At 39.5% G+C, this 12,743-nt stretch overlaps 1 protein-coding gene across 1 annotated transcript in view; it reads right to left on the bottom strand.

Moving 5' to 3' along the window:
* SLC12A1 (solute carrier family 12 member 1) overlaps positions 1–12,743 on the bottom strand; it is a 63,815-nt gene that overhangs the window by 18,843 nt on the left and 32,229 nt on the right. The window contains exons 11-18 of the mRNA XM_009681361.2: positions 12,387–12,538; positions 10,671–10,778; positions 9,786–9,909; positions 8,867–8,968; positions 7,579–7,734; positions 5,359–5,458; positions 5,161–5,272; positions 760–900 (exon numbers count right to left, since the gene is read on the bottom strand). Coding sequence (XP_009679656.2) covers positions 760–900; positions 5,161–5,272; positions 5,359–5,458; positions 7,579–7,734; positions 8,867–8,968; positions 9,786–9,909; positions 10,671–10,778; positions 12,387–12,538 — 995 coding nt within the window. The remainder of the gene's footprint in view (positions 1–759; positions 901–5,160; positions 5,273–5,358; positions 5,459–7,578; positions 7,735–8,866; positions 8,969–9,785; positions 9,910–10,670; positions 10,779–12,386; positions 12,539–12,743) is intronic.

Here is a 12,743-nt window from a genome sequence, read left to right on the forward strand (position 1 = left end):
GTTGCATCTTACTCAATTGTACCGCCGTTCAGCAAGCATACTAAGAGCCCTGATACGCTACCAGCGGGTGACTATTACTCAGCGTGTTTTAGTTGATTCCCTACTATCTTAGCTTGCACTAATGTCTTTTCAACAGTGTATTTGGTGCAAAGAACGGGAATTTTCTCCACAGTTTGCCTCAGCCCATATACATTTAAGTGTTCATGCATGTGTGAGAGAGGGAAATGGGAAATATGAAAACAGTGCCTCATTGTGACCTTCATTAAGGCCGTTTTAAATGGACTGTTGGAAACGATCTGCTGTATCTTAGAGTAATAGAAAAATACTGCTGACGTTTTTTTCATTTAGATGGCCTTCACTCTGCAAAAACATAGGCTTATTACACATTTTCAGTTTTCAATAAATGCAAAATTATTCTCAACTATTTAATACCACACGATAGATTTAATTTGAAGTGCACCAAATATTGGCTGCACAGACATTCATGTGTTGCCCTGTAGGTGCCTCTCTTTAAATAATAGGCTCTTGTTCATTTAGGAGAGACTCAGTCTGCCTTGTTTGGTAATTCTGTAGCCCAGAACCACACCTGTTTGTGAAATAACCTATAATATCAACATATGTACCCACAGGATGCCCCTATCTATTTATAACATTTTCCATTTATACGTAGGACTTCTTAACAAGTAAACAATGATGCTTTACATGGAGGGATTTTTTGATGTAACACTCTTCTGTGTGTTCTGTAAACAAAAAACTTACTTGAAGGAGACTTTTGACTCCATCTCTGAAGCTATCAGCTGCCACTGCCGCATAAAAGGCTTTTCTTTTGTTCTTTGTAAGCCAGGCCTGCTTTTTTTCCATGCCACTGTTCATCTCCTTAACACACAGCTTGCGTGGTCCCTGCATGATACAGTAAAATATTATTAAAAGGCTTTGTATTATACATCACAGGGTGATTTTGAAGGAGTTACCTTGTCTGCTGTGGGAGCGGGCGGAGAGAGTCAGAAAAATACATTTCCAAAAAGAGTCCACAGAGATTCAACCCTTTGAAAAGAATCGTGCTGCTAACATAATTCATGTTCTGTTCGAGAGGGCTGAGGCTGTTAATGCTACTTAAATATGGTGATTCTGACAGAAAGAACGACTACTCTGTATTGTAACATCTTAGAAAAACATCAAAGGTATGATGAAGCATCTCAGAGTGAATAAACTCCTCCTTTGACTTGACTACATAAGTAAGGCTCTGCAGGTCTAAATATAGATCATTAAGCTGTTATCTGCTAGTAATAAGAGAAAAGGGTTGTTGCTGTGCAATTAAAGATGCAAATGCTTTTGTCACCAGGTCTTTCCAGTGGTCATCTGGCAATTTATTTAGACAAAATCCATCATCTGTATACCCAAGACACAAGACAGATGATATACCGACTTCATAGCAGGGCATGAGTTGACAGCGTGTCCCCAAAAGGTCTGGCCCCAGGGGACATCACTAGTTACGAATACAGTTTAATGCTGATGCCTATTAGCATTTTGAAAATTCACATGCAGCAAATATATGTGCTTCTCTGACAAATCAGTAAACGACCACGTCGGGACAAAACAGAGTTTAGACACATGTTCAACACACCAAACTCCCTGAAAGTAATCCTACTGAATTCCTTTCTAGGCAGCTAGCCTGCCCTGGAAATGTATGTGCTGGGCATGTTGTTGAAAAGCTATCAGTAAGAAGACATGAAGGCTGCAAGCCGAGCCTTTGGAAGGGTGGAGATAAGTTTGGGGAGCATGTATCTGGAATGTAATGGATTTCAAAGATCTATGCTCCTAAGTTTATAATGCTAAGGTTTGCTAAGCCTGATTTATTTCCTTTCACCTTGTCTTTTAGGAAGCGAAATTACAAGTCCAGATCTTCTGCAGCCAAAACGAATCACAGAGAGGAGCACTCAGGTGGTCTTGGACACTGTTTCTAGTGTGTTACTGGGTGGACAGGTAGTCTTTGCTTTCCAAGGAAGAGTAGAAGACAGAAGTGTAAACCCCGGGAGCGTGTCCAACAGCATCAGAAACAGACGTACTAACTGGATGTGCCAGAAAGAGGCAGCTGGCTTGGCAGCAGTTGGAATCCAACAAGTAAGTTCCCTTGTGCCTATCTGTACAAGTGGTACCAATCTGGTTTGTTACAACTTTAGTTTGCTGCAAAGTTTCATCCCATGCAGAAGTCATTCCTTTGTTTGCTCTCTCTCTCCTTTTTCTTTTTTCTTTTTTTTTTTTTTTTTTTTGAGGATGCTGGTAAGCTGCTGCTTTGGTACAGCAACAGATAACTAGAGAAATCAGTAAACATTTCATACAATATAAAATCAGAGAAGGCTTGGTAAACTCATGCTCAGGAGATTGTATTTCAAAATTCATACTTAAAAACTTCCACTTTTGAAGTTAGTATATGGTAGCTTCTGCTAAGCTAAGAAATTGGTGTTAAAACAGAGTTGAGGGAGAGCTGGATTTTTTCCATAGTTCAAAATTTATTTCCTTTTCAAGAACAGTGTAAAAACCCAAACTGAAAGAAATTATCTCCAAAATGAAATGCATAAGAGGGATCACTTAATTCAAAGTCAATTTCTAAAAGATAATTTTCAATGTAAAACCAAAATGTCCTTCTCTCAGAACTTTTCAGCCTTACTGAAACTCTCTTTTGCCTTCCTAGAAGAAAATGAGATGCATTTATATAGACATAGAAATAACTGCAATACATTTAGTTTTAGTGAATTGACATTGGCTGATGGAAAAGGCCTTAAATAAAATTTCCATCTAGTTCCCTCTAAAAAACAAAAAATAGCATTGAGGGAGAAGCTGTGAAATCATCTGGCAGATTCTACATGTCATATTTTTATTTGCACATTTTTCATTATAATTTAAAAAAATTAATGAGTTTTGGTCTGATCAAAAGTAGGCTGGGTTGATGCTAGCCCAAGTATTGTCCCTGACACGCATTTTTTACCTCCTTATGGCTACTTGGCTGGGGAGAACAAGAAAAAGGATGCGAGAGTCTGTGTGATATTTCTTTACTGTGATCATGCTGCTTTCTGGGGTGATAGTAAATTCACTGGTGTTTGCTTGGATTTAATGGATTTAACTTAAGAGTTTGATCCCGATAGTTGGAAGAGTAGGGTGAAAACTTGGGAATAATAAGCTGAACAATAGAGTTGAAGTTTCTTTGTGGGTATGTCCTACTAAAAAAAAAAGAAAGTCTAACCCTTCTTCCCTTCTCTCCAAGGAGAGTCTCTAAGGATATAGTTTCACAACTGGCTTGCACTGTGTAAGGTGCTTCTGCTGTCCAAGGGGACAGTCCCACGCTCCTGCTCATGCTTTTGTAATCAAGTTAATGTTTGTGCAATTGTACAATGAGTTCAGTGAATTTGCAGACTGGATGGAAACTAGCTGTGCAAAAAATATTTTATGTGAACGCAGGGAGTAAAAGCAGAATTGCCCTTCTGACTGGTGACTCAGACTGCTCAAGGCAAAATGCAAAAAAAGCCTTAGAGACAAACAGCTTTAAACCATCTTTATGTTCAGTTGGCAAATTTATTTCCCATCTCTGAACTACCCATCACCACATTCCCTGAAAGTTTCTTGCTCCCCTTTGGGAAAAGGGAACAGAAGATACTCTCTCTGGCATAGTGTCCCAAAACTTTGTGCATAGCTCATGGCATGTCAGCCTCTGAGGCAAAACATGTTGGGTGTTACATTAATGGCTAAGTAGTCTTGCAGTATTTGTTATGACATACACTGTAGGCTGTTCTTCAACATGGTGCCTGGATTCCTAGTCATGGCTCTCTTTGTACAGAAGCTTATGCGCATAAGCTCAACAGTTTGTACTGCAGCAGCAAACTAGTTATAAGTGCTCTCTGTTGACATTATGACATTCCTACTGACCACATATAGCTATTTTTTCATCAGCTTGTTGCCACAGTTTTAGAAATCACAAAAGTTCATTTTGCTGTGCTTTTATTACCAACTAAATTAAATTTAGCTTAAACTGCTGGAGAAATAATTAAAAAAAAAACAATGAAAATGCTTACACTAGCACAATAGATTGAGGCTTTTTATAGACTGAAATCAAATCTCAAATGGTAAATGGAAAGTGAAAATATTAGAGAAACGTGCCTAATAATTCAGAAAACTTGCTGAAATTTAACTTTATGAAGCTGCCTTGTCCCAGGATCTTGTAGGTATTGATTCTGTGCTTACTGAGTGCAGTGGCAAAGCTCCTGTTAATTGCAGTAGAGAGGATTAGGGTCGTTCACTCTTTATAGATTTATTTGATTTAGAAGGGAGCACACGTAGATCTCATATACTCCCTTTCTGCAACATGGCAGCAGCAAATGAATTATTCTTACGCTCATGTAGAGGAATGCATTATCTTGACTGGACTCATTTTTTTTAGTTAGATTCTGCAGCCCCTATTGGTGCCATGAGTCCTTTTTCCCCCCTCTCAAAATTAAAATGTTGTTGTAATATTTAAACTACTTTTTTTCCTCTACACTACAAGTGCATCTGTTTTTGTTCTGTCCTCAGGAAAGACTATCTTTATCCTTTAAAATACATAATTTCCTGAATATTTATAACTAAAAATACACTTTGCTCCTCTCTTTAGAAGATCTCAGAAGAGCATGTCTTATCCTCAAAATTAGCATTACTATGATTTTTGAGAAACCACTGCACACAGAGCTGAAATACTTCCCAACCCCAACACTGCAAATCAGTGACAAAGCTGGAAATAGAGCTTACGTAATTTGACTCTTGTGCTGTACTCCTGAAAGTACTCTGCCTCCTTCATTTTTTTCAGCCTTGCTGTATCCTTAAAAAAAAAAAAAAACACCTTTCCTTATAATGCTTTATTTTTTCAAATTTGTATCATTTTTTTGGTCCATCTACTATGAACTCTGAAATGCATCTCAATGAGGTGTTTACCAGCAGGCTGTGAATCAGCTGATAGCTTTCTTGTCAAGACTCATAACAAAATTCATTCTTAGTGCAAATCTCTTTCATGGTCTGCACAGAAGCTGGTCAGCACCAATGGGGACGTAGCGTGCCAGGTGAAAGTGGAATGTAAAATGGAGATCTGCAGCACCTGCTGGTGCTTAATTGTTAGGTTGTATGTGTTGACCTTACCATATACACTTCACAACAGATGCAGAGTCCGTTATTCTTTGTGAAAGTATGTGTGATGTCTAGCAGAGCAGGTCTGATCATGGGAGCTCCTGTTAATACTATGCATTGGGGTCTGTTAGGAGGAAAAAGGAGGTTACGTTTAGTTGGATAATATTTTTATTCTGAATAAGTCATTCTATTGCTCACTGGAAATCTTACCTGAAGTTTTTCACGTGATCTTCCACCGTAGTTAATGCCAGAGCGCTGTCCAAGGCATTAACATAGTAAAGAGCCTGTGCAGAAGAGCCCCAATTTACTTCTGCATATAATAAAGATAAATAATGCACGTTAAACCAAAGGTCACAAAGGTTACAAAAGTCAGCAATCAAGTAACCTATGAGCCAAAGCACAGTATACTCTCTCATGCTTCATAGGTGCAGATCTGTCATTCTTCATGCTTCATAGGAATAGAATATGTTTGGTTGGTGTAATGCAAACACAAACATACAAATAAATCCTGTCTCATTCTTTCTGTGAAAAAGTGCAGGGGATATTCTTCCTCTGCTTAAGGAGTGTTTTCCTTTCTGTTTCATTAGCTTTGTACCCTTCTCCTATGTATAAAACAGACACCCCGAGTAATGCATTTGGTGTGGAACTTCAGCAAGTTCAGATTAAAGCATTAGGAAGGAATGTTGCTAGTGCTAATGAATGGAATAATACTTTTTTCTTTTAATAAGATATTTGACATTAAAGTACATGCCGAACTAGGGCATTCAGATCAGCTTCACGTTAGTTAGTTTGGCTGTTAAATCCTTACTGTGCCAGTCCCTTCGCTTCAGAGGACTAACATTTTTGAGATGAAGAACACCTTCTGCAGAAGAATTCCTGTGCAATGTTCAAATGTGTTTATATCATTCTTTCTGCTTATGCCAACCTGTCATACAGATCTCACTTTAATATAAACCCAAAGATATTCAATCCATAATAGAACTAGTATTAAAGGTAGCTTCCAAGGGGCAGTTCTGTATCCAGTAGGCTGGGTTTTGCCATTGAATTCTCAATGCATACAAGATTTTGGGAAATAAAATGAGGCAAAAAATGCCTATATCCACCCAACTGGAAGAAGGGAAACATTAGTCCCCCATAACAGCAAGAGGAGACAATAGCGCACTTTCAGGACTTGAAGAGGGCAGAAGCTATACTAGAGTAGTTCCCCAGAAGCCTTTTGTAAGGTAGCCTGTCAATCTTGCTCTGAAGAATCCTGCAGTAAATCTGGAAGGAGAAGCATATCCTTTAAACTTGGACCCCTCAGTTGCTGGTAAATAAGTGCTGAACAGAAGTCACTATTTTGGAGAGTGGGAGAGAGCTTTTGTACAATGTCTTCAGTGAATTTAACCAGGCATTATGCTGCTACTTTGCTACAAGGACATTGGCAATATACTAGGCAAAGGCTAACGGTCCTCAAATGCTGAGGACTGACAGTTTCTGACAACTTTCTTTTGAAAGACAGGCACATTCTCCTACAACTGACAACATTAACAGGGGGAGAACCACAGAACATCCCAGTGCATGTGGGAGCACAGAAAGAGGGAGGACATGCAGCATTACTATAGTATACATAGAGAAGGAACAGAGGCTCAGAGCAGGTGCTGCTGTCCCAAGCCAGCTGCATTGAAATCAAATCCTATGCTGGGGAGCTTGCCTCTCTTCTGTTTGTATTTTCTTTCTGCTGCAGAACTAACTGAGATGGTTGGCAGTGAAGTCGTGACCTGGGTTACTTTTGTCCCAGGTATGAATAATCAGACTGCAAAGTCTCATACTGGTGCTATATTGTATTAGCACACAGATTTCTAAAGACAGCTCATAGGGATTTCTAGGAACAGCTCCTGTGGTTTGCTGAGCTATTTTTTCCTACAGTAAGATGTACTTGTCCTTCTTGACTTACTGAAGAGTAGTAGGGAGGTGCTGGAGGATGGTCAGTTCACAAGTAATTTAGCTTGCATTTTTGTTGTAGGCAGTAGGCAGCAAGTTGCCGTTTTGAGTGAACACCCCAGATGAGCCAGCTAAGAGCATACTAAAATTCAGGTAAGGTTTGATGTGTAGATGGAGAAAAATTACAAGTGATACTCAAGTGAAAGACCAGATTAATTTGTAGTAAAGACGTGATGGGAATAAACTGGTGCGCTAGCAGGTGTAAACAAAGTCCTGGACTCTGTTTGAAGTGCTTCTTAAACAGGCAAAAATACACCAGCCTATTGCCTTAATCTGTACATAAAGTGAGATTTAATGAGATTCTGTGATCCTCTAGGCTTCCCTTTAGAGAAAGTCTATGCAGAAAAAGGAACGTCTAATTCTTTAAGCAACAGATTTAGGAACACATGTAAAGTCCACAGTGGTTCTGTATCATATACATAAAATAGCAGTGTCTTCCGGCCTTACCTGGTTTCTTATATGTTACATAAATATATAAGAAGAGCTCAATGGCATAAGTGATGAGAGCTGCCCACCAGTTGATGACAAACATGACACCACAGCACAACAAGGCTCCAAAAAGTGACACCCACATGTTATAATATCTGAATGCAGGTCTCCAACCTGTTTAAATGAGAATTGAGAAAATTGGAGGAGCAGAAAATCTGTTATGCAAAATCAGTGGATCACCATTTGCTCGTACAGACCCATGTGCAATTTGTTTCAGGCTCTGTCAGAAGGGGTGGGAGGGGTACGTGCAAACTCTGAGGCACTGTGGATATCAGCAGATACTTTCGAGTATCGGCTGATGCAGATTTCTATAAATACTGAGTATTAGATCTTACAAGCCTTTCACTGTAATCCCTTTTCTATTGTTTTGTCCAGCCTGGCTTTGAATAGTCGGTCTGTTTATACGTAGTTTTGCCCAATCAGACTGCAGTGGTTCAGAACTGAAAATAAGTTTTCCTTTAGCTTCAAGTAATAGGCTATTATGTCCTTTCAATGCATATATGTAGAAGTTGTTAGCAGGAGCTAAGCACTTGCTGAGGGGAGAGTATATGCTAAAGTACAGCTGTCTTTTAAACTTTGCCTGGCCTCACTGCAGAAAAACAAAAAAAGTCATTTGCAGTTGACTTTAAAAAGATATTATTCCTGCTGCTCTTCAGCTGTGGTATTGAATCCACAATTCAATGGTGGTGAGAGGGGCACCTCTCTCGAGTTATCCTTGTACAGGGCCTCATTGTGCTCCACCTTACAGTTGCCATTAGCCCCTGCAGGCTGTGCTGATACTGTTTTGTGGACCTGTTGTTGATCTACATGTTATCTTATGGGGAGTATCACTTTGAGCACAATTACTGCTTATTAACTTCCTGCAAATTTCAGTGCAGATTTGGGGGTGGAGGGGCATAACAGCCCCACCACCACACTTTGCTTACTTTATATGGCCAGAGGTAGCATTGTTTTTTACCCACCTGTGTTGGATGATAGGAAAAAAACATCCTAAGGAGGAGCTTTCCTGCTCCAGTGGGATCCACTGAAGTCTTTTTCATGCTATACAGATGTATAGAAGGAATACAAGGACTAGAGTCATTAGTTTTATCTTTTGGAGATAAATAAAATGCATCATCATATTCAAGGATGATCACGTGGTTTAGGTATTTTATAGGCACTGAAGCTTTCTCTGACAGACAGTCAAAAACTTGCTGAGACCAGGCTGTGAAGCCCCCATTTAAATCACTGGAAAATGCAGACTCACCTGGAGATTTTGCATATGATGCATGAAAGCAGGAGAAATTAATCAAAGCGTATGAAGCCAGGAAGAAATTGGAGATGATGGGAGCAATGGTGTTCAGTTCAGCTGCAAGACACACAAGTCAGACATTTGCACAAATACATGCAAATGCAGTTATAGTTGATATTGTGATTCTACAGATTGGCTATTAATGATGTAGAAGCACTGTAAATTTCAGAATTCTAAATGTATAATTGAGAGGACAGATAGATTGCTTTAAAACTTACTGTTAAATGTTATTATTTTGCTTTTTAAATGGCAATCTGAATTCTCTCCACTAAACTACTCATTTATTGACAGTGTTACACAGTTTGCATTTGAAATCTTGGAAGAACTAATTGAAAAATCCCAACAGTCCCAAACTGTTGCCGGTAGTGATGATGCACTAACTGTGGTAGCTGGGATTTTCTACCATCCATGCTAGCAATTTGGGAATTGCTTTGGAATTGGCTGTGGAGAAGATAATGTAGATTTGGCATTAATGCAGATAATTAGCAGATAATGCATCCTAATTGTCTCAGAATTACCTCAGAGCTATATGCCATATAAACTGGAAAAACATTTTCAGAGTAGGTGACTGACTTATTTGATCTGCTTTCAAGCACTGCTCTGTCTCAGAGAAGTGAACAGGTATTGCACTTACTTAGCATCTTTGAAAATCTGGCTATCGTGGCATTAAGACATTACCAGAGTCCCTGTTTGTTTCTTTTTGCTTTCTTTGAGAATAATGGAATTGCTTTCAGTACTTTCAGTGTGCTTGGACTCATAGCATAGTTGACCTAAATGGAGATTGTTCTTACCGTAAGCTAAGAATTGTGTAAACATACCAGATCATATAATTTAAAATATCAGCTTATAGCAGGTGTATAAATTGTATACAAACCAATCAAAATGAATGCCATAGCAATCACAAAAGTGAGAACATATCCTCTGATAGGCTCGTTGTTTTTCCCATATCCCTTGGCAAAGAAGTGGAGTGCTTTGTAGACGTTATCCTTGCAAAGAGCCTGGAAGACAAATCAAAACTTAGTCCTGTTAAGCAACGCTTTTTTGCATCAGAAGGTCACTCTCTGTGAGTGGTGGCTTGCTAGCTTTTGCTAAACAAAAATTAAGTCTATCTTAGTACTGCAAATATGTCTACTGCTACAGCACGCAAGCATTTGAATAAGTTGAAAGCTGATATCCTACTATCTTCTTATATAGCAGCAAAACAAAACCACAGGCATTTAATTCAGTGCTTTAAAATAACCTTTAAGAAAAATCTAAATTGGAGGAATCTGAAGCACGAATCAGTAGCTTTTGTAAGATGTGCAAGTTATCTTTCTCTCCCATGCTCTCCGTTCCCATTCTGTCCCCACTGCTGCTGCCCAGATCTCTTTGAGCACATCTGGCAACACATGAATTTAATGGGCTGCTTAGTCATGAGGGCTCCTGCATGCTCCTGACTTTCCTGAGCTTACAGGCTGGCTTGCTGTGAGGAGATACAAGTGGTCTTGAGAGAAACCTTGAGGCTGTCTATAACAAACACACATCCCCTGCTCCTGCAGCAAAGCTGAGCTCTGAGCAAAGGAATATTATGATCCTAAGTGCTTAGTTCTGTATGAGGGTGATAGGACCTGCCTATTTCTGCAGAGAAATATTCTATGTACTGTTTTCCCTACCTCTTCATCCCATATACGTAAGTGCTGTTGGAATATATATCACATTTGGCATATGGAGTTCAATCAAACGATATGTCTTTGAAGTAAAATATAAGGAAAATATTTACCTGGAAAACTTTGGGTGCACTGACAAGAGATGCCAGAGCTGATGAGAGTGTAGCGGAAAAGATGCCTGCTGTGATGAGAGGACCAAAGCCGGACACCATGCTCATCACCTTTAGAAAGAAGAAGGAAGAATGAGGAGTCAGACTTGCACTTGGATACACTTTTTGATCATGGACTCATTTAAGTCCTCTGTTACTACAGTGTCTCAGCTTTTCACAGTCCTAAATTCAGTTCACCACAAATGAACTGTGAGGTAGGGCAATACTATTATTCCTGTTTTAGTGGAAAGCAACTGATGCACTGCCAAATTTTTACACAAATATTCAGCTGTCTGCTGAAGCAAACAAGTACTCTGTGAAATTTTCTCCCCTCCTTTACTAAGTGGTGGCTCTAAGTAACAGGCTCTACTTGATGGGTAAACAGTCAGCTTTAGCAACAGGGGACAATGGAAACTGCAGAAAAGAGCGCCAAATAGCTAAATATGGTCAGAGGCACTTTCTTTTTTCTTGTTATTATTAATATGGCTGAAAAAGATAGAGAATGTCTGATTGTGCTGGCACAACAGCAGTGCCACAGACAGTAAAGTCAGGCCCCATCAGGCCTCCCTCAGCCCTCCCAGAGGGCTATTACTGGCCTCTGCAGCTACCGAAAAGAAAGCACTGATAAGTTAGGAAGCACCAGATAAAGAAGCTAAAAGATGAAGTGGATGGATGTGATTGCCAGATGCTCGGTATGTAGGAAGTACTCCAGGAGAAAGACCACTTAATCCTGGAGATTTATCAGGTGAAGACGTATTTTTTTCTGACTTTAGTCTGTCAAGGATAAATGCAAGAAATGAAACTATATTGACGGCTTTCATGAGGTCATTGATTTTAAGGGTTGCCCTGGCTCTGGACAGCCTAACTTAGGTGGGGGTGAGGATGGCAGACAATCAAGAAAGGATATAAAAGAAGTCTGTGACAAGGGCAGCTTATCCTTTAAAGGCTGTGAGCCAGCCCTGTCATTTAGCAGAGCCAGCTGGGGAAAAAGCAAGTGACTTTGAAAGCTACAACTGGCTAATTAAAAAGAAACTGCAGGTGGGTGGGGAGCTCCTCTAGTGGGCTCTGAAGCAGCGGGACCTGAAAAGACATCTGGGAGCTGTGGTCATGAGGCTGCAGAAGAACTACTTTACTTTGATGCTTTGCCTAAGCTTTCTGTTGAAGAATAAAAGCGGTAGATAGTCTCTCTCTGGCTTAGGAGAAAGACCTCTTCACTTTTTCACTTGATTTTCAGTTGACTATTTTTGGATACATTTTTCAAGAAGAATTACTCTGGTTTCAGTACTATGGCACAAACCCTTAACAGCAAACGTAGCCCTTAAGGTAAAATCACATCCTTGTGTAAGGAACAGTTACATGAGCTGCTCATCTGACAAGGGTTCCTGAGGTCTCTGTTAAGTCTATGTTAGGAATTTGAAGATGCTACAGCATATACTGTCGCATGGTACTTGAGGAAAGAGGAAGTAAAGGCCTTAGAATGCTGATAGGGTTACTGGTAGGTTGTGTGAAGGTAACAAGGAACGCAGGGGACTTTTTCCTTTGATTATTCCTATAGTTTTTGGCTTTTTAGACAAAAGTGGATGTCCTGTTGTAGTTAGTTGTCAGCAAACAAAGTTTTTGCTTGTTTATATTTATGCATTCATGTATTGCTTATGATTATACATATTATCTCATTAAAACCTGGAAATTATTCATCAGCCCATAATCACATGGCTGATTTCTGCATCTGGAAAAATCATAGCCTAGGGTGCAGGCAGATGATCCATTGCAGCTCATTCCAGATACAACTGTATCATTGACGTTCCCAGTAGCATCTCGTACAACACAGGAGGCTGTGGAAACAACAGTATATTATCATTTTTCTTCCTTGTGACATCAGAAGAATGTTCTTACTATGCTTAGACTTTCTGACTCTTTGTACATTGACATTTTGGTATAATTGCAGTCTTAGTCTCATCCCAAAGGGTAATGCTTCATATTAGACAGATTACCTCCCCATGTTGTGGCTTAGTTTCTCATGTTATCTCTAAGAAATAA

Source organism: Struthio camelus, chromosome 12, assembly GCF_040807025.1.
Source record: "Struthio camelus isolate bStrCam1 chromosome 12, bStrCam1.hap1, whole genome shotgun sequence".
Taxonomy (NCBI): domain Eukaryota; kingdom Metazoa; phylum Chordata; class Aves; order Struthioniformes; family Struthionidae; genus Struthio; species Struthio camelus.